We start from the raw sequence: 22,111 nt of genomic DNA on the forward strand, positions 1-22,111 counted from the left end.
CCCTCCCTTCCACGGAGTAGTTAGTTCCCGGAGCAACTGCAAACCAAACTGTCAAACAAAGCTACCTGTGACTCCCAACTGACCTCCCCTTGACTCCCAACTGTACCCCTGGGAAATCCAGAATGGTCCACTGATCACGAGTCAGCTTGGAGGTCACTTTGCTCCATCAATAATACCCTGCCTAGTTACCAATTGTTTGAATTCTGCCCCAATTGTTTGCAAGGTATATAACTCCCTGTCAGAGTCTGCTCGGGGTCGGCTCCCCTTGAAGTGGGAGGACCCTGACATGTTGGAACTAAACTCCTCTTGCTATTGCATCAATCACTGTCTCTGTGAGTCTCATTCGAGAGATCCTGGAAGAGGTTCAACTCGGACCTCACACACCCACAAGGTGACTCGCTACATTGACAACTCCAGTTCAAGGGATCTAATACTCTCTTCTGCCCTCCATGGTACCACACAGACATACATGCAGGCAAAACACTAACACACATAAAACAAGGATAGATCTCATTGTTGTTTAAGAATAGGAAACCAACTTAATTCTGAACATTTGCATCTAGGATAAGACTTCCTGAAGAGACTTCTGATGACCATGTTTCTCATTTCCATCATTTTGCCGTGATGGCTGGGAAGGGAACTAAGAGAATAAACTTAACAAATACGGCTCCCCGTGACCACGGTTGTTTCCCATAGGACCATTCATCCTTAGTCTGGTGAGGTCACTGGGATGGAGCAAGGATCAGAGCTTTTGGTTTCCGACTCGAATTTCACCAAGTGGGAGAGGTTAAAAGGCATGATTACAGGTCAAGATGATCTGAAGCCTGAGGAACTTGTTGTAAAATGTGCTAGATACTATGTGGAAAAGACAGTGTTCAAGGTGGCTGGAGAGATGGCTCAGTGGTTAAGAGCACTGCCTGCTCTTCCAGAGGTTCTGAGTTCAATCCCCAGCAATCTCATGGTGGCTCACAACCATCTGTAATGGGATCCGATGCCCCCTTCTGGTGTGTCTGAGGACAGCTACAATGTACTCATATACATAAAATAAATAATTATTTAAAAAAACCAAAAAACAGTATGCTCTTTTAACCACTGAGCCATCTCTCCAGCCCCTACAGAAATGTTTTAAAACTAGTCTTACTTTTAATTCTGAGTGTTCATTAGTGGATTTTGTTCTAATCCACCATACAAACTGAGTTTTCGATTATGCAAATCCCAAGGGCAATACCAACCTAAAAATAAATGTTCTAAGCTTTATTTGAGGTTTACAAGGTAAAAAGGGACCTAAGTAGACTGTCATATGAAGTGAAAATAAGACTGAGCAAACACAGGAGTAAGAATGACCATCCTGGTTAGTTTTTATTAGTCAATTTGACAGAAGCTAGAGTTGTTTGAGAAGAGAGACCCTCAATTGAGAAAACGTCTATCAAATTGGCCTGTGGGGCATTTTCTTAACTAGTGATTTATGTGGGAGGGTCAAGCCTGTTGTGGCAGTGGCACCCTGGGCAGATAGTCTTGGATGATATTAAAAGCAGGCTAAGCAAGCTATGGGGAACAATGTAGTAAACAGCACCCTCCTCCCCCCCCCCCCCCCGCCACGGTTTCTCAGTTCCCCTTTGGAGACCCTGCCTTGACTTCCTTTAGCAATGGACAGTTACCTGTGATATAAGATGAAAGAAACTCTTTCCTCCTCGAGTTGCTTTTGGTCGTGGTGTTTAAAATAGCAGCAGAAACCAAAGGGAAGGCACCTCCAAGCACACACAGACACTGACTTTCTTTCTTTCTTTCTTTTTTTTTTTTCTTTTCTTTTTTTCGGAGCTGGGGACCGAACCCAAGGTCTTGCGCTTCCTAGGCAAGCGCTCTACCACTGAGCTAAATCCCCAACCCATACACTGATTTTCTAATAATGCATTATGAGGGTTTCCACTGTTACTCTCGCACTTCAGTTCAGAATTTGTCAGGCAAGATAAAGGACTATGGTTAGATTTTTTTTTTTTAATTCTTGCAGGAGATGAAAATAGGGATAACTTAGGGACTGTTCAAAGCAGTACACCTAAGGCTGATAAACTTCAAGAGAAGGCTCTAAAATGGTCTAAAAGATGAGGGCCACAGAATTCTAAGCACGACGAACAGAAGCATGCATCTGGTATAGTCTCATGGAGAAGAGGTCTGTTGTCATGATTCTTATGAGAATGATGACCAATCAGAGAAACAGGAGGACACTATAGAGAAAGGAGGGGGGACCTCGCCAAGGAGGATGGGGTTCTGAAGATCATATCAACACCTCTGCCCAGTGGAATTCGTCTTTAGAGAGAAGCCCCCTGAATGTTCTAAATGCTGGGAAAGCTTCTCGTCTCCATACACACCAGGGGACACACTCAGGAGAAAAATCATATAAATGTTCTAGACGTGGGAAAGGCTGTTCTAACAGTTCCCACCTGGTTCAGCATTTGAAAACACGCGCAGGGGAGAAGTCCGTCTTGTGTGGCGAGTGAGGGAAAAGCTTCAGCAATATTTCCCCCTTATGGTTCACAAGAGAACTTACACAGGAGAGAGGCCTTATAAGTGTCCTGACTGGAAAGGGTTTAGGCAGCAGCTTCTGCCTTATTTGGCATCACATTACACACTGGTGAGAGGCCACACGAACGTCCTGTTTGTGGGAAAGGCTTCAGTCACAGCCATGTTCTAGTAGAACACAGGCAGACTCACACTGCAGAAAAACCCCACAGGTGCCCAGAATATGGGAAGAGCTTCAGTCAGAATTCCAGACTGATTGGCCAGCAGCGAATGCACACAGGTGAGGAGCCCTCCAAGTGTCTTTGGTGAGGAAAAGGCTTTGGTTGCAATTCTACCTTAACAAAGTGTCGGAGGACAAAGCAAGAGAAAGCCCCATTGCTGTTGCGTGTGTGGAAAGACTAAAAGTCAAGGTTCAAACCTTTTAACCACCAGAAGATACATGAGGGTCAACAAATTCTCTGGAAATATGGAGCTGCAGTGTGACAGACGAGTTCAGAGTCCAGTCAAGACAGAAAGCATACAGGTGCTGGGAATGTGGAAAGACTTTTGGCCTTAGCTCCCACCTTCTTAGACACCAGAAAATACACACTAGAGAAAAACCTTTAACAGGCTGGAAAATGTTCAGTCAGAACTCCACCCTGGTGACTCATCAGAGGACATGCACAGGAGAGAAGCCTTATAAGTGTCTCGATTGTGGCGAGCCCTTCAGTCAAAGGTTCAATCTGATCAGGCGTTAGAGAACTCACGGAGGAGAGAAACCTTACCAATGTGCAGACTTGGAGAAATGCTTCAGCAGAAATGCTTACCTCAGTCAGCATCTCAAAATACACATCAAGGTCTTCAGCCTTCATGAGTGGACAGCCCACCCCTCCACCACCACTACCAAAAACCAACCAACCAACTAGACAAACAAACCCAAGAAACAAGCAAACAAACAAAAAATCTGTTTTGGGAGAAATGGTTCTGATCCGTTCATTTTCAGCCTTAAATTCTTCTCGAGTCTCAGAGTCTGCTGGGGTTTCTTTTTTTTTTTTTTTTTTTCTTTTTCCTTATTAGACTGTTAGAATTGAGGTGCTCTATGCTCACTGCCCTCTGAAGTAAGTATCTTTGTGGTGTTGGCCAAAAGATGTAGAAAGTCAACTTACCAACAACGGATGGGAAGACCAGATCATCTTGGCATGCAATCATCAGGGAGGGACACCACTAAGGTTGAAGGAAAGGGAGACACTATTACCATTAAAAAAAAAATTCAAGAGGCTGGAGGTGGCTCAGTGGTTAAGCACACTGGTTGCTCTCCCAGAGGTCCTGAGTTCAATTCTTAGCAACCACATGGTGGCTCATTAACTATCTATAATGAGATATGGTGCCCTCTTCTGGTATATAATGTACATGCAGGTAGAACACTGTATATACACAATAGATAAATTAAAAAAAAAAAATCAAAGCCAGGTAAAATATAAAAATGAACTTAAAGTGAAGAATAGCTTCAAAGGCAAATATAGAGTACTCATATGACTAATCAAAAAGACATGAAAACTGGGAATTGTGGTTGTGACTGAATTACTGTATTTTGTCTTAACAAATGGAGATAGATCCTTACTGGCTTTGTGGGTTTGCCTAGGGAAAGCATAGAAGATTCATTTTAAACATTTCATTCACTAAAACTTTTGTAGCATCTAGAACTGTAGTGCTGGTACTACAGACTCAAAACATACATGCCAATTGAATACTGATTCAGGCGGATGAAACTTCAGACCCATTCCCTCTGTTGCTCCAGCTCCTTGTTGGGTCCTGAAGAGCAGCATGTGACTCGTGGCTATTGTGTCACTAAAGTTCTTTCTATAGCATCGCTCCTGACAGGCTTATAGATACTTCCTATACTGTGACTATGGCCTGGTGGTTTGTGTTTCCAAAAGAATTATAATATTGTGGAAGTGGGATAGAGTTTTAAAGCACTGAGCCAAGAGGTTGACACTCAATCAATGACTGTTATGTTTTAGTCTATATCTGATCAAGTGGTTTATCTAGTAATGGTCTCACTGTCTTGGCCAAAATCAGAATAATGGGGAAGGATCCTGAAGTCTATTTTTAAATGTGGACACAGTCTTTTCCCTGAATTAATTCTGTGTTTTACCTTCGGACACGATTCCTTAGCTTCAGGACTGACAGCTTTAGTTTGCCTCTTTGTAAGCTTGGCTTATGGAACTGACAAGCAAGATCTCATCCTATGTTCTGTGCAAATGCTGCTTTTTAGAAGTGTTACACATCTTATTTTCTCCCACTAGTGCCCAAAGATGCTCACTGAGACTCCTTTAAATTGCCTAGACTCCTTTAAATTGCCTAGAATTTCAGCTTACAGTTGGATTGAGAATATATTTCAGGAAGAACATGGTAAGTAAGTCATTCATTAGGAATGTGGAGCTAGGGCCAGAGAGATGGCCAAGCTGTTAAGAGCAATGGCTGCTCTATCAGAAGTCTCTAGTTCAAGTCCTACCACTCACCTGTCTATTACTGCAGCTTCATGGGATCCAGTGTCCTCTTTCGTAGTGCAGACATACATGTTGACAAAATAATAATAAATCTTAAAAAAGAAAGGAAGAAAAGAAATGCACAGCTGGATAGGGTTGGCTGTGCCTGCTGCAAAAGGTTGGTGGTAACAGTTACAGGAGATTTACATCTTTCATTAAAAAAGGATAAACTGGTTAAACAACTGTACCTTTTTGTATGACTAAAAGATCGCGGAAGCTAAGAGATACTTGAGAAGTGTTTAGGGTGAGACCTTAACTACAGATAACTAAGAATTCGATGAAAGCTTGATCATTAAATGGTACTTTTGAGGCTGAAACTCGACTACAAGATAGTAGCTGCGGGTAGTATAAAATGATGAGTCAGTCTCATGAACTATGGCAGATAAAGTGCTACTTAACGCAAGGGTAATGCCGTTCTTGGAAGGTTGCTGTAAGGGTTAAATAAAATGTTTGCAAAGCTCTGGCATGGTGCTTAAAACATAAAAGGATCTTACTGAACAGTTTCAGGATTGCTGTTGATTACGACATTTTTTTTCCTTTCTCTCCCCCCCCCCTTTTTTTTTAAACCCGAGAAAGATATCACTATGTAACATTGACTGGTCTGGAACACACTGTGCAGACCAAGCTGGCCTCAAACTCACAGAGATCTTTCTGCCTCCCGAGTTCTGGGACTAAAGGTGTGCCCCATCTCCACCTACTGACTTCTTTTTCTTTAGCCCTCGTTCACTAATTACGTCAGGTTCGCCCGCCTGTCACGTCCTTCTTGCTCTCCTAGCCCGTGCACTTCCAGTCCGCCGGGATGGCTCCAGCGGCCGGGTTAAGTCTGAGGTCCTCAAGGCCACCAAGGAACTCCTCCAGAGCTAGCCCCACCTTCCGCAGGTGGGACGTGAGTACCCCGCGGCGGCCGCTCCGAGCGGGCACCGCCCCATCCGCCCACCCGACCGGCGCCCACCCCACGCACCCGCCCCTCACCACGCAACATCGCCCTAGCGCCTCTGCGACTGGCGCCGCGCGGAATACGCCGCCTACCATTGGACAAACGTTCTATAGCGCCATCTCAGCCTACCGCGCGGTGCGCGCTCTCATTGGCTCGGAGCGGCGAGGGAGGCGGGGTCTGCTCAAGGGGCGGTGCCACACAGGAGCCCCGCCCCCCGGTCCGTGGCTGGGCCGAGCCCGCCTAGCAGCTGAAACGCGAGGGGCCGGGCTGCGAGCGGGGCGCGCAGCGGTTACTCTGGTTACTGTCCGCGAGGGATGCTGGGGACCCGGCGGTCTGGAGCGGGCGCCGCGCTCTGAAGGACGCTCATCCGAGACAGCCATTCATCCTTAAAGAAGGCAAGTGTCGGTCGGACAGGTTCCGGGAGGTGACTTCGGGGCTTGCTGAGGAGGGATCTCCAGGGAGAACTGAGCTTCCAGGCTCCGGCCGCGCTTCGGGACGCCGTAGCCATCTTTTGTTGGAGAAGGCTGCCGGGGTGTTGCTAGGGGCGGCTTTCCCAGCACCCAGATTCTTCTACGGCCCGGATTCCTTCCTACTGAGCACCTGCTACTGGTGACAAAGGACCGTTTATAGCTGGACGAGCGGACATCGTAGTATACAGCAACATTCGCACCCCTCTGCCCAGTACAGACCGACCTACCTGTCCATTAGTTGGCTGAATGAAGAAGTGTGTAATCAGGAGCCGTTGAGTAGGCGGGTTTTAAATGCTGCATTTTAAGATCTGGACAACTTAAGATACATTTGTACTCTCAATGATTTAAAAAACTGATCTCATCTGACTCGTGATCCTAAAACTATTGACCGGAAGGAGTTCGGCAGGTCTCCCGGACCCCCTTTGTGAACTACATTTTGGGTAGAACATTTTAATCACCGAAACCCTTCTGAGGAAAAAAAGACTCCCACTGCCCCCTGCAAAAAAACAAAAGCAAAAACAAAAAAACCAAACCCCAAACCCCCAAATCTCAGTCTTAGCTGGTGCCACCAAAGAAGCTTTTGAGCCATGTGGACTTTTCTTGGAATTGCTACTTTCACCTATTTTTATAAGAAATGCGGGGATGTCACCCTGGCCAACAAGGAGCTCCTGCTGTGCGTACTGGTGTTCCTGTCGCTGGGCCTGGTGCTCTCCTACCGCTGTCGCCATCGAAACGGGGGCCTCCTTGGCCGCCATCAGAGCGGCTCCCAGTTCGCTGCCTTCTCAGATATTCTCTCTGCTTTGCCTCTTATTGGCTTCTTCTGGGCCAAATCACCCCCTGAATCAGAAAAGAAAGAACAGCTGGAGTCCAAGAGGGTATGGCTGATTTCACAATGGGCAAATGAATGGGATCTTATTTTAAACTTAAGCTTGAGGTCACAGAGGAAGTTTATGGTTTCTTGAAAAGGCAAGAAAGTGATGGCTTAGAAGCTTAAGTATTCTTAATTGAGTTTCTTTTGTTTTTTAAAGTTGTGGACTATGTTGTGGCTACAATCTTCTATCTTAGGGAAGATCAGAAGCATTTGTTGTCTGATTCTCAGATGGGGTTGAGTATTGATTTGGTGGGAAATGTTAGGATTTCATTTGGAAGACAGACTCATTGTGGCTTTTATTTAAATCTCTGGGTAATAATGATTTTTGTACCTGAGAGAACTGAGTGGAGTTAAGTCCACTCATTAATGTGGCTGACGGGAAAGTGGCAGTTATTTGAAAAGCAATAAAGATGCCCAGCACTTTAAAGTCTTGGGCAAAAATCCCTCCTCCTGCTAGCCATTGACACAATGAATAAGTCAGTGCAGTCAGGCCCTCAGTCAAGTCATAGCTGGGTCTGTAAATATTTCTGATGCTGTTATGTTGAAGGAGTGAAGGGGCCATTGGTAGGTGACCAGAGGGGAGTACAAGAAGAGTACAAGTCAGATCATGTAGGACTTATTGGCCAGGATATGTGAACTTTTCCCCTAGGAGCACAGGCGTGAGAGTAACAGTGCTTGAATTTTTACAAAAATCTAATCAAATACTATTCGGGAACTACGTTGCAGTATGCAGCAGTGAGAGAAAGGATGCTGCTGTGTGGCTGTAGCAGGGTGAGTTACCCACAAAGCAATGCAGACGTTGGGATCTACTTTATTTTACTACGCCCACAGTGCAAGTCAGCAAGGTTGACAGAAGAAAAGAACTTGGCTCTGAAATTTTGGCCCTGCCACTTGTTGCTGTAATACTTTGGGAATGGTTTGATTTCTGTCAAAATCAGTTTCCTGTTCTCTTCGATGAGGATGGTGCCACCGTCGTTGGTAGTCAGGGAGTGAAGTAACTTCCTATTTGCAGAATGCCTGCTGCAGAGCCGTCTAATCAGTAACTAGGTGTTGTCACTAGTCTAAAGGTGGTAGACTCTTAGGAGTAGGTAGGATGTGATTGCCTCAGGCTTTCTCCTGGCGTGAGTTCTGAGCGCTCACTGCTGCATACTTAACTCGGAAGTCAGAGGTTGCTAGAGACCTGTACCTGTAAATGCTCAGTGGAGGGCTGCGTAGTTTGGTAATAGGATTTGTCCGGGGTTCTGTCTTCGAATCTCACTGTAGACGTGTACAGTATCTGGCCTCATGTGGGTTTCTAAATATGTCCATGTAACATTTTCTAACTAGTGTCCAGAAAAAGGAATATATATTTAATTTTATTGGGATATATACATTTCTATTTAGCTAGTATTTTGATCCTTATTATAAAAATGGTTTAGATTTAAAAATAAACCATGGATTTGATTTAATAATGTTGATGGGTCTAGCTTTTGCTCAAGGTGTACAAGTCCAGTGTGTTTGTATGCTAGTCCCATGGTTTATGTCAACAGATCTGGAAAAATGGTATTGTTTTTGTTAAACAGCGCAGAAAAGAAGTCAATCTGTCAGAGACGACGTTAACGGGAGCAGCTACCTCAGTATCGACATCATCTGTGACGGACCCAGAAGTGATCATCATAGGGTCTGGTGTACTTGGCTCTGCTTTGGCAACAGTACTCTCTAGAGATGGAAGAACGGTGACAGTAATCGAGAGAGATTTAAAAGAGCCTGACAGAATACTTGGAGAGTGTCTGCAGCCCGGTGGCTATCGAGTTCTTCGAGAGCTGGGCCTTGGAGGTAGGTTCGGCTGATCTCCAGGAGTGGTGTAAATAAATGCTCTTCACTCTAGACTGTTTAGCCCTCCCTCTCTCCCTCCCTTACAAGTTTTGCAAGAACTAAAAACTTTATGTGGAAATGAGAGCAAAGAAGACAAGAACCGTATCATCGCAGAGAAGAGGAGGCTACCGAGACATGATGAGACAGTGAAGTGTCCCGAAACAATAACATCAAAATGAAGACAGTAACCAGACTCATTTATACAGTGTGTGACATGCTCCTGGGGCGGTGTTAGTTCCCCGGTCTTTTATTTAAGGGTGATTGGTTCACTCAGCCAGTGCTTTTTTAGTACATCTTCCATTCATAGGAAATATTTATTCACCTCTGTCTTTGAATGAGGTGTTAGGCTGAGTACTGATGTACTAATGAGCAAGACAGACATCCTTGGGACATAGCACAAAAGGTACTTAGCTGTAAGGTGAGCCTGTCAGAGGAGGCCAGAAGAGGTTGTTGGGTGCCCTGGGACTGGGACAGGGAGCATTTAACTGTGGTCCTCTGGAATAGTAGCCAATGATCAGCCAGCCGAGACATCTGTTGAGAACCATTTTTAATGATAGAACACAGAGAGAGTAAATATGAAGACAACAGAGATGTATTTGATACAAGAGTATTTTTATGGAAATGCTTGATAAAGTAGATAGGGAAAAGCTGATGTTGTGTTGAGAGTGACAAATACATTTTTAAAAAACATTATTTATTTCATGTTTATGAGTACACTGTCAAGTCTCCAGAAGAGGGCATTGGATCTCATTACAGATGGTTGTGAGCCACCACGTGGTTGCTGGGAATTGAACTCAGGAACTCTGAAGAGCAGTCAGTGCTCTTAACCACTGAGCCATCTCTCCAGCCTGACAAGTACATTTTTTAAGGTGATAGATACGCTGAACTCCATAGTTTTATTTTCAGGGTACATGAGTTCACCTGTCCCATTTTACCCTATAAACATAATGGTTGTTGTCTGTCAGGGGTAAGTATAAGAATAAACATGCTTTCTCCTGACGTGGCCTCCCCATTGTTCTCAGTCAAGAGAAAACAGGAGACAGGTGGGGAGAGCTCAGGGCGCCAATCACCACAGAGGCTGGCTGAGAGCGGTCCTTCAGCAAAGACTTAAGACATTGCCAAGTGTACTTTCTGAGGCTACGTCTCAGTGGATGTTAAAGAGGGTGTGCTAAGGACAAAACATTTTTTAAAAAGTAGATGAACTATATGAAGATTATAGAGGTCAGAGTAAAATCGGAAGCATGGGATAGGGAGTTCAGGAGTGGGTATAATTTTCAATAGTGAGAAGTTACCTCTGAGTAAAGAAATGGAGGAGAGTAAGCCCTGGAGAGACCAGGAGAGTCTGAAGTCCAGGCCTCGCTTTTGCTCTCTGGGAAGAGCCAGCAAGCCTGCTTGACCTTCATGTTGTCAATGGAGGAAAAGTCAACTACAAAGGGAGTACACAGGGAGTGAAGGGAAGCCACTGGAAACCTACGGGGCTATTAAGTTTCATATTTTAAAAATGGAATGAATAGTATTATCTGAAAGTATATTCTGAGTAGAGAAAGATCACGGAGGGGTAAGTCCAGAACAAGGTTATCTGGGTGCTATTGCAGGATTGGTAAGAGCTGATGGCTTGGAACATGGTCACAGTCGTTCAGGCGAGTGAAATGGACTTTTTGTGCTTATTCCTGCTCTGCAGGAAGAGTACTGCTGATGAATCAGTGTCAGATGTGAGAAAGGGAAGGCCAGTAGACCGTCCAGAAGGCTAACTGCTGCCAGGAAGTCCAGGACTGAGCTCTGAGCCATGAAAGGACAGACTTAAGTGAGGCGCTGGGAAACCAGCAGGGCAGGGAAGAAGCAACAGAGGAAAGCAAAATGACTCCATGCTCTTGAGCCATGCACATGGCAGGCAAGCATGTATTCGTGTAGGCAAAACATACATGTAAAAAAGTCCATAAAATAGTAAAATAAGAATTTATTTTGATGCTGGAACAAGCCTTCTCAATTTTGTCCCCGTGTCAGACATGTTCCAGTTTGTTCATGGACTCTGCATTGCTTCATATGAATCATGACTACACTTCCTGTTCATTATTTCTTCTATTTTAATACTTTTGGTTTGTAAGTTTTATGTATGATAGTAATGCTCTAGCTTTTTTTTTTTTTTAATTTTTTTCCCTACAACACTTAATTGACTCTTAAATTTTGAGATTTTCCTTCTGCTTTCTGCTTTTCTGTTTGATTTACTGAAGTTACTCTATAGTATATCCTGAATCAGTTTTTATATATAGTGGAAACCATCAGCATTTAGGAAATATCCTCATTGGTTGGGGAAATCTATTTTTTCATATACTGAATTTTTATATATAAATTGGGACCTTTAAAATAGTTTTAACAGTATTGGATTTTCTCTTTTTCCATTCTTTCTTTCTTCCCCATCCTCCCTACCTGTGGCAAATACACTTGTTTCTACATTGGGATACATGGTAAGGAGGCCAGACTGCTTTCTGTATCTTTTTTTTTTTTACTTTTCTATTTTTCGGAGCTGGGGACCGAACCCAGGGCCTTGCGCTTGCTAGGCAAGCTCTCTACCACTGAGCTAAATCCCCAACCCCTGCTTTCTGTATCTTAATGAGCAGAGCAGATACTCAGGACAGGGTTGTGGCTGATGTCATATCAAGTGGTAACAGACCTGAGTGCTACTAACCTGAAGTGTATCTGTGGATTTGCCTTCTGGAAACATTTAAGATTTATGTACCAGTTGTACCAGTTGAGTTCTCCAGCTGGTCTTACAGCTTTGTAAAGTGGAGCCTTAGTTTTGCTGTGTCTTTTTCTTGATACCTTTCTTGGTAAGTCTTGGCATACTAATAACATTGTTTGAACTGAACTGTTTTGCAGATACAGTAGAAAGTCTTAATGCCCATCATATACACGGCTACGTAATTCATGACTGTGAAAGCAGGTCTGAAGTTCAAATTCCATACCCGGTGTCAGAAAACAACCAAGTACAGAGTGGGGTTGCTTTCCACCATGGCAAGTTCATCATGAGTCTCCGGAAAGCAGCTATGGCAGAGCCCAAGTAAGACCACAGCTTTAAATATAGAATGCTAACTCAGACCTGGGTGCTAGGGTGATGATTGGTGGCTAAGGTTTCTTGCAGCGAACCAGAGTTTGGTTCCCAGCACCCACATCAGATGGCTTACACAGTTTGAGAGGATCAGATGCTCTCCTCTCCTCAGACATATGCACACATATGTGTGCATGTATGTGTGCGCGCACACACACACATAAAATATGTTTTTATGCAAGTGAAATGACATCAGTAATTCATGAAAATTTTTGTCATGGTCTAGGTGGCATAAGTATGTTAAAGTAAATAACCCATAATTAAAATACATTCACTGCCTCTAAAGAATATTAGAGAGTTTTACTTTAAGAATTAGGTGATTAGGAGTTGGGGATTTAGCTCAGTGGTAGAGCGCTTGCCTAGAAAACACAAGGCCCTGGGTTCGGTCCTCGGCTCCGAAAAAAAGAAAGAAAGAAAAAAAAAAGAATTAGGTGATTATTATTTTTTAGGTGACTATTATTTAATTGGAATTTAGAGGGCTGCATAAGTACTGTAACCTAAGGCATATGTCCATGTGTGCCCGTTTTTCTTGTGTTTGTGGCTATTACACCTTTTCTAGAGAGAATAGAAGATAAGAAATTCCTCTTGCACTTGCCCTGGGGACCTAGTCTACTGGCTGCCTGTCTTGATTATTGTATTTGCCTCTCGTTCCTTAACAATAATTAAGGAAGTTTTAAACATGAAAGCACTCATGTTGTTGACACAGATCCACGTGTTGACAAAGTAAAAAAGTTGGTGGCCTTTTCATTAGGGGTGAAATGTCTGGTGTCCATGGGTGGGAAATACTTTTCAGATTTGCCTATGCCATTTTATGTTTTAAAAGGTAACTATTTTTTCAGAATTTCATACATGCATATAGTGTATTTTGATCATTTTCATCCTAATTCCTATCAGATCTACCCACCATCCACAATGTCCTTACCTCCTCCCACCTTCAGGGGTTTGTTTGTTTGTTTGTTTATTTATTTATTTATTTTTTAATGGCTCACTTTGCAGCTGTGCTGCTTCGGTACTCAATGGGTTTGAGGCTGGAGCATAGTCAGCCCGTCACAGACCACACCCTAGCTGTCTGTGTAAGGACTGCGTCATAGCTAAGGGAACTCACTCTCGCGATGTGTTTCTGTTCATCCTTTAGTGTAAAGTTTATAGAAGGTGTTGTGCTTCGGTTACTAGAGGAAGATGATGCTGTGATTGGTGTGCAATACAAGGACAAGGAGACTGGGGACACCAAGGTGAGAGCTGGGAAGTCATCTCTTTCTAGGACGGTTTTCCTACCCTTTCACGTTCTGTATTAATGTGTGAGTGTGTGCCCCAGTGTGTGTGGGGAGGTCAGGGGACCATTGTGCAGGAGTTTCCTGCAGCTGCGTTACTGTACACATTGTTATAGTCACAACTAGGAAAATGTTGAAAACTAGAAAATAGTTTCTAGTTTATGTTAATGTTGGTCTATTAAAGAGGAGGCAATGGGCTCTTGTAGGCTGTTCTACAGGGTCACTCCTTCCTAGAAACTGGAGTGAGTATGACAGGGTTACCAGGTTTCCTTTGCTCACAGTGTAGGAATGTCACATTGTTCCGTGTATAAAAATGCTGCTTCTGTCTAGCCACTCTTTAAACAGCACCATGGGAAGTAATGTAATTTTATAATGAATCTGGGTGGTTCTGTGGCCCATGTGTGCCTTGAAGCTCTTCCTCTTGACCATCATGGTGGAGAGTTTTAATCGTTTTAATGGCCGAGGTACAAAAGGAGAGACCTCCAGGGACTCAGGCCTTCGTTCCATCCACAGGCAGCTCTGATGCGTCTGTGAGAGTCTTATGTTTAGCTGTTTTCCTGGACACTTTGGGCTTTAGAAGCCTTTTGTGTGTGAGAACTGACGCCAGGTGTTCCTCCTCCTGTTGCAGGAGCTCCATGCCCCGCTCACTGTTGTTGCCGACGGGCTCTTCTCCAAGTTCAGGAAGAACCTCATCTCCAATAAAGTCTCTGTTTCCTCTCACTTCGTTGGCTTCATTATGAAGGTATAGAGGAGTGTAATTGTCGAAAATTCAAAGCAACTGGACATTTGAGAACCATTAAAGTATTTTCTTTTCTTTCTAAGGATGCACCACAGTTTAAAGCCAATTTCGCGGAGCTTGTTCTGGTCGATCCCAGTCCAGTTCTCATCTACCAGATTTCACCCAGCGAAACTAGGGTGCTTGTCGATATTCGAGGAGAATTGCCAAGAAACTTAAGAGAATACATGACAGAACAAATTTACCCACAGATACCTGGTAAGAAGTAGGATTTCACCCTGATTATAATTCATGGTCTAAAGCTAATCTCACGAAAGCCTTTTCCAGTTTTGCTGAAAACAATGAGGCCCAGAGACAGGCATACCTGTTTGTGAGCAGCGTGTATTTCCTGTGCTACCAGACCATGTAGGTGGTAAAAGCTAGGTAAAGGAATCTGTCAGTCAGTGCAGTTTTTCCTGTCTCATCTCATGAATTTGACTAATTTCTTCCTCCCATCTCTGTTGTGTTCAGCCGTGTATGTTATTTACATCTGTTTCCCTTGGATTCCTTTGTCATTCCTTAACATGTATAAGGAGGTGCTTAAAGGATAATTTTATTAATAAAGTGGGTAATTGGTGATTTGTTGCAAGGGACTATGGAACAGCCACCACACATACGCTGTTAAGAATTCTTTTATACTTGATGAGGAGATGTTTGTTAATTTGAGACTGAAACACTCAAACCACTTACTTGGGATTAATTGCAGATCACTTGAAGGAATCATTTCTGGAGGCCTGTCAGAATGCTCGTCTGCGGACCATGCCAGCAAGCTTCCTTCCTCCTTCCTCAGTGAACAAACGAGGTATCTTTTAGCATTATTTTTCAAAGGGTGTGATTAAATTTGTAATAGTAAGTTGAAGCAGAGAGTTCTACCTTGGCCAGAAAGAGCAGGGGAAGGAACATTGGTTCCCTTAACAAGTCCCCAACATGGAAGCTGTAGGATACGATTATTACTTAGTGGACACCATAGCAGTCATTGGGAGTCCAACAAGGGAGTTAAAAGTTACCTGCTGGCCTTGAGGGGGAACTGTTATGCTCAGAAGCATGAAGATGAATTGATGGTGGGGTGGCATTGAGGACAGTTCCAATTCACGGTAGCACGGAGTCACTGTCCAAAGCTGGGAGTGGTGTTCTGGAACGGAGGGGTGGCTAGGGAGGACATTGCTTGGAAGGTGAACAGTGAGAGCTGGGACTGAATAGGGTTGGGATCTGCAAAGCCTGCTCCCAGGCTGTCTGAGATATGGAGATATTAGACCCCTGTAACTGACATTTTTGGCAGGTGTCAATAGTGATTGATAGCTGGTATATAGTTGGGTTTAAAGTTTATATTTTAAAGGTTTATTATTTGTTTGGAGACAGGGTCTCATTGTGAATCCCTGCCTGGACTGAAACTTGCTATGTACATCAATTTGACCTCAAATTTACAGAGATCACCAGTCTCAGAGTCTAGAAGAGAGGGCGTCAGAATCCCTGGACTAGAGCTACAGATGGTCCTTATGTGGGTATTGGGAGCTGTCCTCTGGAAGAGTAGCAGGCACTTTTACCTGCTAAGCCATCTCTCCTGTACCCCTACTTCTCCTCCCCATCCCACCCCCCCTTTTTTTTTGTTGAGGAAAGTTCTTATATAGCCCAGACTGAAACATATGGCTAAGGATGACCTTGACCATCTGACCTGCCTCTGCTTCTCAAGAACTGAGAGTATAGACACACACTGCATGCAGGGCAGAATATGTATTTAATACTTGTAATATTTAATTTTATCCTATATAGGCAATGGAACATCAGCTTTGTTGAAGTAAAGATCATAAATTGTTCAGTTCAGCCACGGACAGCAGACAATTATAATTTACTGGGGTATTTTAGGTCCCGTCACTCACAAGTTTGTTAGCACTAATGTTTGTCTCAGAGTGGTTCAGGATTTCAGTCTTAGTTCTCTTTCCACAGGCGTCCTACTTCTGGGAGATGCGTATAACCTGAGGCATCCTCTTACTGGTGGAGGAATGACAGTCGCTTTAAAAGATATAAAAATATGGAGACAACTGTTAAAAGATATTCCTGACCTTTATGATGATGCCGCTATTTTCCAGGTAAGAATCTAGAGTTTTCCTCCCCCAGAATGGTTTATCTGTTTATGGGTGAGCAGACTGAGACCCCAGTGTGTGGTAGTGTATGCTTCATGATGGCCTCTAGTCTTGTTCAGGTATAATAAGCTTGACTTTCAAACTATATTCTTTTTTTTTTTTTTTTCTTTTCTATTTTTTGGAGCTGGGGACCGAACCCAGGGCCTTGCGCTTGGTAGGCAAGCGCTCTACCACTGAGCTAAATCCCCAACCCTTCAAACTATATTCTTAATGTCTGTGGTTTAGTATGTGTTACAGCAGATTGGCCCAGCCCACTCTTCTCAGAGATAGAAGCTTAGCTTCATAATCATGTGACCCATGGCTCTGAAAATGAGTTTGTCAGTATTACCTGTAGATAGGCCTTGGGACAGAAATTTGAGGAGATGGTAAACATTAGCTTAGGCTTTTTTCCTCCTTACTGTGTAATAAATGATATTCTTCATTTTTAGGCCAAAAAGTCATTCTTTTGGTCAAGAAAAAGGAGCCATTCCTTTGTTGTGAACGTGCTGGCTCAGGCGTTGTATGAACTATTTTCTGCTACAGATGGTAAGTGTAGATGCTTTTAAGTGAGCTGATTTGTGGATGTTTGAGCTTTCTCAGATCAGTTTTCTTAGCAAAGTTAGTAGTTAAAGTTGTTAGTCTATAACCTCACACCCCCAACTCTGCCCACTGCCGTGTGGTAGTTCTTTCAGTATCTCAGCATCATGTGTCTACCACTTCTGGGGCTGTTGGCGTCCTTAGAAAACACCCATAGCAGTGAGTGTCTCAGGGGCACACTCTCAGTCCTCTGGTCCGCACTGAGCATGTATGTCCCCACAGTGTTGGTGAAAGGCCTCTGGCCAGGTATGGGAAAGCAGTACGGCCTTTTGCTTCTTACAGTAGTTTGAATTCTTTCTTCCTTTCTTCCTTTCTTGTCTTTTCTTTCTATTTAATTATTTTATGTAAGTACACTGTAGCTGTCTTCACACACACCAGAAGAGATTATCACATTCCATTACAGATGGCTGTGAGCCACCATGTGGTTGCTGGGAATTGAACTCAGGACCTCTGGAAGAGCAGCCAGTGCTCTTAACCGCTGAGCTGTCTCTCCAGCCCCTGGTTTGAATTTCTTTGGAAGCATTATTTAGAACACGATTAGGTGTCTCAGGCTGAGGATGGAGCTTCTTTCCTGCTACAGTGCACTGGTGGCTCGCATTGCAAATAGCCACCCATGTGCTCCTCCTCCCCATGTGCTCTTCCGTTTCCTACATTACGAGAAGTTGGCCATTCTGACTAGGTTGAATATTCGTAGAAATGAAAATGTGAAATTCTGAGCTAGAAATGGTGATGCATGTTCCTCTTCCTTCCAGGGAGCTGAGGTAGGAGGATTGGGAGGGCAGCCTGAGCTACCTATATAAGACGGTTTTTCAAAACAAATGACACCAACACAGTGTGTCTCAAAATAAATGATACTCTGTCATTTGCACACCACCCCATCCATGTATTATACTCACAATGATAAATAAAAAATTACTTTAAGAAACAGACAAAAATAAGGTAAACATCTGAGATACTTTAAGCTCCTTGGTTGAGTTTCTTGGTGCCCATTAGAAGAGAAGGTGGGACTGCTTCTCATAGACTACAGCCGTCCACCACCTCTTGTTAAACATATTTCCTTGTGATTTGCAAGACCAGTCTGAACAAAATGACACAGAAGTTAAAGTGGCTGCTTCTTGATGTAAAAATATAAAAAATAAAAAATGTAAGGTTGTCCTTTATCCCCACGAGGTCCAGCACTGCAGTGCCCAAGACATCTGCTGGATATCTTAATTCTCAGTCAGCAAAGCCTCTCACCGGCTCTGCTCCCTCCCATATCACACTGCCGAAGGCCTCTCTCTGAGCTGGCAGCCATCTCTCTACCTATCCAGTTCCCAAGGCAGGTTTCCCTGCCAGAAACACACGTCCCAACTCCATGGCGGCCCAGACCAGCCGCCCTATACTCCCTTACACTTAAATCTGCACATGAAAGAACACACAGCGCATTAACCTCTGGCCCAATTGATAAGATATACTTGCCCACCTAAACATACACAGCCCAGTGCCATCCATCCTTTAAGAACATTCATAACAGCCTGTAAAGGTACAGCGTGGGACGTCACCTGCCATATTCTCCTGCCACAGCTTCTCCCTCTCCCTCCAGTCTCCTCCTCTTTCTTTCAACTTTTCTCCTGCCCATCCTTCCTTCTCGTCCAATGACAGGCCTCCTTCTATCTTGTACTTGCCTCACCTATGACATCATCCCACAGCTGCTTGGACAAATGAGAGGAAAGAATTCTGAGTTTTGAGTTTTTTTAAGCTCTTGTATGTTACGGTAAATATTAATTGGGGATTTCTACCCTACCTTAGATCATTTAGTTCCCAAATTAATGACACAAAGCCTTTCTGTTTATACTAGGCCTTAGAGCCCATTAGAGCACTAGAGCTGGGCAGATTATCAACCCTCTGCTATTTTGTCTACTTCTCTGTCATTAACCCTGAGCTATCACTTGCTATGTACTGCCTGAGCCACTCCTATTCCAGCTGGCCAGCCCTTGAGGCCATGCCCCTACAATTCACATACCCCATGGTGCCTTCCTTCTTCCTCTCTCCTAGGTCTCTGCCTCAGCCCTGCCTACCTCTCCATTGCCCAGTTACAGGCTGTAGGCATCTTTATTCAACCAATAGTTTTAAATTAAGGAGCAAGCTTTGCACAGCAAAAGCTGGCATATGTGAGAATTCACTCATCTAGACCTTGGGATATAGAATTTAACATTACAATACATAACAACAGACCAAACCTCAACACTTGGATTCTTACATCAAAGCTGCCAACAACCTTACAAAGTTAATGACAGATCTGGGGAGGAAAGACCTTTATGGGACAAAAATTTACCATGCATCATCCTTACAAATACTCTTACAAAGAAAAATCTATCACTAAGTTATAAATTCTTCAAAGTATGTTTTATATATATATGGAAATGTCATAATGAACCTCTTATTTTATACAACTTAAGAAAACTAAAAGACATGATCAAAAAAAGAAAGAGAAAAATCTAGCCAGGTGTGGTAGCACACGCCTTTAATCCCAGCACTCAGAGGCAGAGGCAGGCAGATCTCTGTGAGTTTGAGGCCAGCCTGGACTACATAGTGAGTTCTAGGTCAGAGTTATGTAGAGAGACTCTGTCTCAAACAAAACAAATCAAACAACAATAAAAATTAGTAATTTAAAAAACTTTAATAAAAAGAAATATCTAGGCACTTTAGGGTTCAAATTATATTATTAAAACGTTTTATGGATATAAGCAGAAATTCACTTCTTGATAACCTGATGCCAGTATGGGTTAGGCATCTCAGAACCTAGGAATTTTGTTGTAAGGATTGTGTTTTTATATATAATAAGAGCTTACAAAGTATTTGATGTCATTTAGCTTAGAACAAAGCCATACATAATTTAAAAGTAATTCATAAGTCCTAATAGGTATTAGAATCAACAGAATCAGATTATTCATACTCTTAGTCTAAGAGTATTGATCTGGAAATGTGAAGGTTGTTAAATCTAGAACTGTTAAGAAATTGTTACTAACACTGTAAAATAATAACAGTAATAATTTCTATGTTTTATTTTAGATTCCTTGCGTCAGCTCCGAAAAGCTTGCTTTCTTTATTTTAAACTTGGTGGAGAATGTTTGACTGGTCCTGTTGGGTTGCTTTCTATGTAAGTTCTAAGAGCAGAAGGGAACACTCAGTTTATGTGAATCTTTATCCCATAGACGCTTAGTTATGTTCTGTTACCCATTCATGTCCTAGTCACAAGTGGCTCCAAGAGGCCAGTGCGATGTCTCAATGGCTAAAGGTGCTTGCTGCTCAAGATTAGTTTGAGCCTAGAACCCAGAGTTGTCCTTTTTATTTTTTTTAAATTTATTTAATGTATGAGTGATCTGCTGCATATATATCTGCCTGCCCAAAGAGGGCATCAGATCCCACTATGTGGTTGCTAGGAATTGAACTCATGACCTCTGGAAGAGCAGCCCGTGCTCTTAACCACTGAGCCATCTTTCCAGCCTCCACATGTGTGCTATGTAGTGTGTGTCCTACCCCCAGTTGTTATGTGTGTAGACACACACTAACACAAAAGCAAGGATTTAAAAAGTGGCCTCAGGAAGAGTGAGCATTGGGCAACAGTGCTGTGCTGTCCTCCGGATGCACACACTGAAAATTGGACTGAGGTGCCAGACCTTTGAGTAGACTTGACAGTTTCCACCTGTGATGTCTTGCATGTCTGACCCACAGGAGCCAAGAATAACTGAGACCTGAATTCAAATATTAATCTTAGAGGCCTGAAATTAAGTAGTAGTTTTGCTAATGCAGACATGTACTTGGAAGTCTGAGAACGGAGATTCAAGGCACTTATTCTTATAGATCTACAATCAGAATATCAGATCTAATGCCAGCCCAAACACAGCAGGCCTCATTTTGGATCTCAAGATTAGTGTAAGAAAACAGCAGGAAAATAAGACGTAAGAGTGAGCATGGCCACCAGCTTCTCAAAGCAGTCATCTCTCTTTCTTAAAAAGATCTACTGACTTCATATATGCGAGCACACTGTCCTCAGACACACCAGGAGAGGGCATCAGACCCCATTACAGATGGTTGTGAGCCACCATGTGGTTACTGGAACTTGAACTCAGGACCTACAGCAGTCAGTGCTCTTAACCGCTGAGCCATCTCTCCAGCCCCTGGTCATTTCTTCTAAGTAGATTTTTATAATCTAAAAATTCATTCTTGTCATTGAATGTGATAGGCAGATGAGCTTGTGAAGCCCTCAGGTGTAGAGTGCGTTCAGCTTTTATTGGTGACGAATAATTTGAACCTTTGTGACTAATTTTAATAATCTTTCTTTTCTATTACAGATTGTCTCCTGACCCTCTCCTATTGATTCGACACTTCTTCTCCGTTGCAGTCTATGCCACGTATTTCTGCTTCAAGTCAGAGCCATGGGCTACAAAACCTCGGGCTCTTTTCAGTAGTGGTGCTATACTGTACAAAGCGTGCTCTATAATATTTCCTCTCATCTATTCAGAAATGAAGTATCTGGTTCACTGAAAGGGAAACCACATGGAAGTCATTGGGACTTGAGGAGGATGTACATAGCCTAGGACTGTGTGTGTGACTTCTGCAGTGGTGACTCAAGGACCAAGCTTGTGTATAAGCATGTAAATATATGCCTTAATTCACAATTGAGAATGAAGGGTCAATAAGCTAGATGTTTAAAAGAATGATTGTTTCCACAAATTAATGTTAACACTCAAGTGTTTGATTTCAGTATTGGGGTGATTCATTGGGACATGCCAATAAAATGAAGAGTGAACTCTTACAGAACATTTTTTTGTTTTTTGTTGTAGGCTTCTTTGTAAAGCTTCATGGTCACAGGAAAGAGAACTCAAGTGAGATAGAGAGTGTGGTTGTTAAATCTGTCAAACATTTACTGTTTATGTGTATGCACATGTTCGATATACAAGTGTTCACGAGGACCTGAGGTTGACATCACGTGTCTCCTTTAATCTTACTTCACGTGATGCATATATGAGGCAGGTCTCTTGTTCAACCTGGAGCTCTGGGCAGCTTGCGTTCTCTTGCTTGT

General features: G+C 43.2%; 1 protein-coding gene, 1 long non-coding RNA gene and 1 pseudogene across 21 annotated transcripts in view; 2 read left to right on the forward strand and 1 right to left on the reverse strand.

The window, feature by feature from the left end:
• Positions 1 to 6,065, reverse strand: part of LOC134479916 (uncharacterized) — a 61,776-nt gene extending 55,711 nt beyond the window's left edge. For 14 of the 19 annotated variants that reach the window (XR_015625595.1, XR_015625598.1, XR_015625596.1 and 11 more), the window contains exons 1-3: positions 5,687 to 5,870; positions 5,019 to 5,098; positions 3,663 to 3,720 (exon numbers count right to left, since the gene is read on the reverse strand). This is a non-coding gene — a long non-coding RNA (uncharacterized LOC134479916). Of the gene's footprint in view, positions 1 to 3,662; positions 3,721 to 5,018; positions 5,099 to 5,686; positions 5,871 to 6,017 lie in introns of those variants that run through there. The other 5 variants (XR_015625600.1, XR_015625599.1, XR_015625601.1 and 2 more) reach the window with 3 other exon arrangements.
• Positions 731 to 3,422, forward strand: Znf572 (zinc finger protein 572; annotated as a pseudogene).
• A 166-nt stretch (positions 6,066 to 6,231) lies between the features above and the next one.
• Positions 6,232 to 21,844, forward strand: Sqle (squalene epoxidase). Of its 2 annotated transcripts, none has more exons than XM_087556002.1 (11): positions 6,232 to 6,377; positions 8,886 to 9,138; positions 12,055 to 12,235; positions 13,419 to 13,515; positions 14,183 to 14,296; positions 14,377 to 14,548; positions 15,036 to 15,131; positions 16,274 to 16,416; positions 16,899 to 16,995; positions 20,098 to 20,185; positions 21,381 to 21,844. In XM_087556002.1, exons 3-11 carry the CDS (start codon positions 12,201 to 12,203, stop codon positions 21,571 to 21,573), a joined length of 1,035 nt encoding a protein of 344 aa, XP_087412128.1. In that variant the 5' UTR covers positions 6,232 to 6,377; positions 8,886 to 9,138; positions 12,055 to 12,200; the 3' UTR covers positions 21,574 to 21,844.
• The last annotated feature ends 267 nt before the right edge of the window (positions 21,845 to 22,111 follow it).

This window comes from Rattus norvegicus, chromosome 7 (genome assembly GCF_021556685.1).
Source record: "Rattus norvegicus strain SHRSP/BbbUtx chromosome 7, alternate assembly SHRSP_T2T, whole genome shotgun sequence".
NCBI lineage: Eukaryota > Metazoa > Chordata > Mammalia > Rodentia > Muridae > Rattus > Rattus norvegicus.

What these genes read in the sequence shown, in the direction of transcription:
- Sqle (XM_087556002.1), top strand. Translation starts at nt 12,201, where the DNA reads ATGAGTCTCCGGAAAGCAGCTATGGCAGAGCCCAA. An exon ending in GCAGCTATGGCAGAGCCCAA is followed by an intron (nt 12,236 to 13,418) that starts GTAAGACCACAG and finishes TTCATCCTTTAG; the next exon opens with TGTAAAGTTTATAGAAGGTG. An exon ending in ATGATGCCGCTATTTTCCAG is followed by an intron (nt 16,417 to 16,898) that starts GTAAGAATCTAG and finishes CTTCATTTTTAG; the next exon opens with GCCAAAAAGTCATTCTTTTG.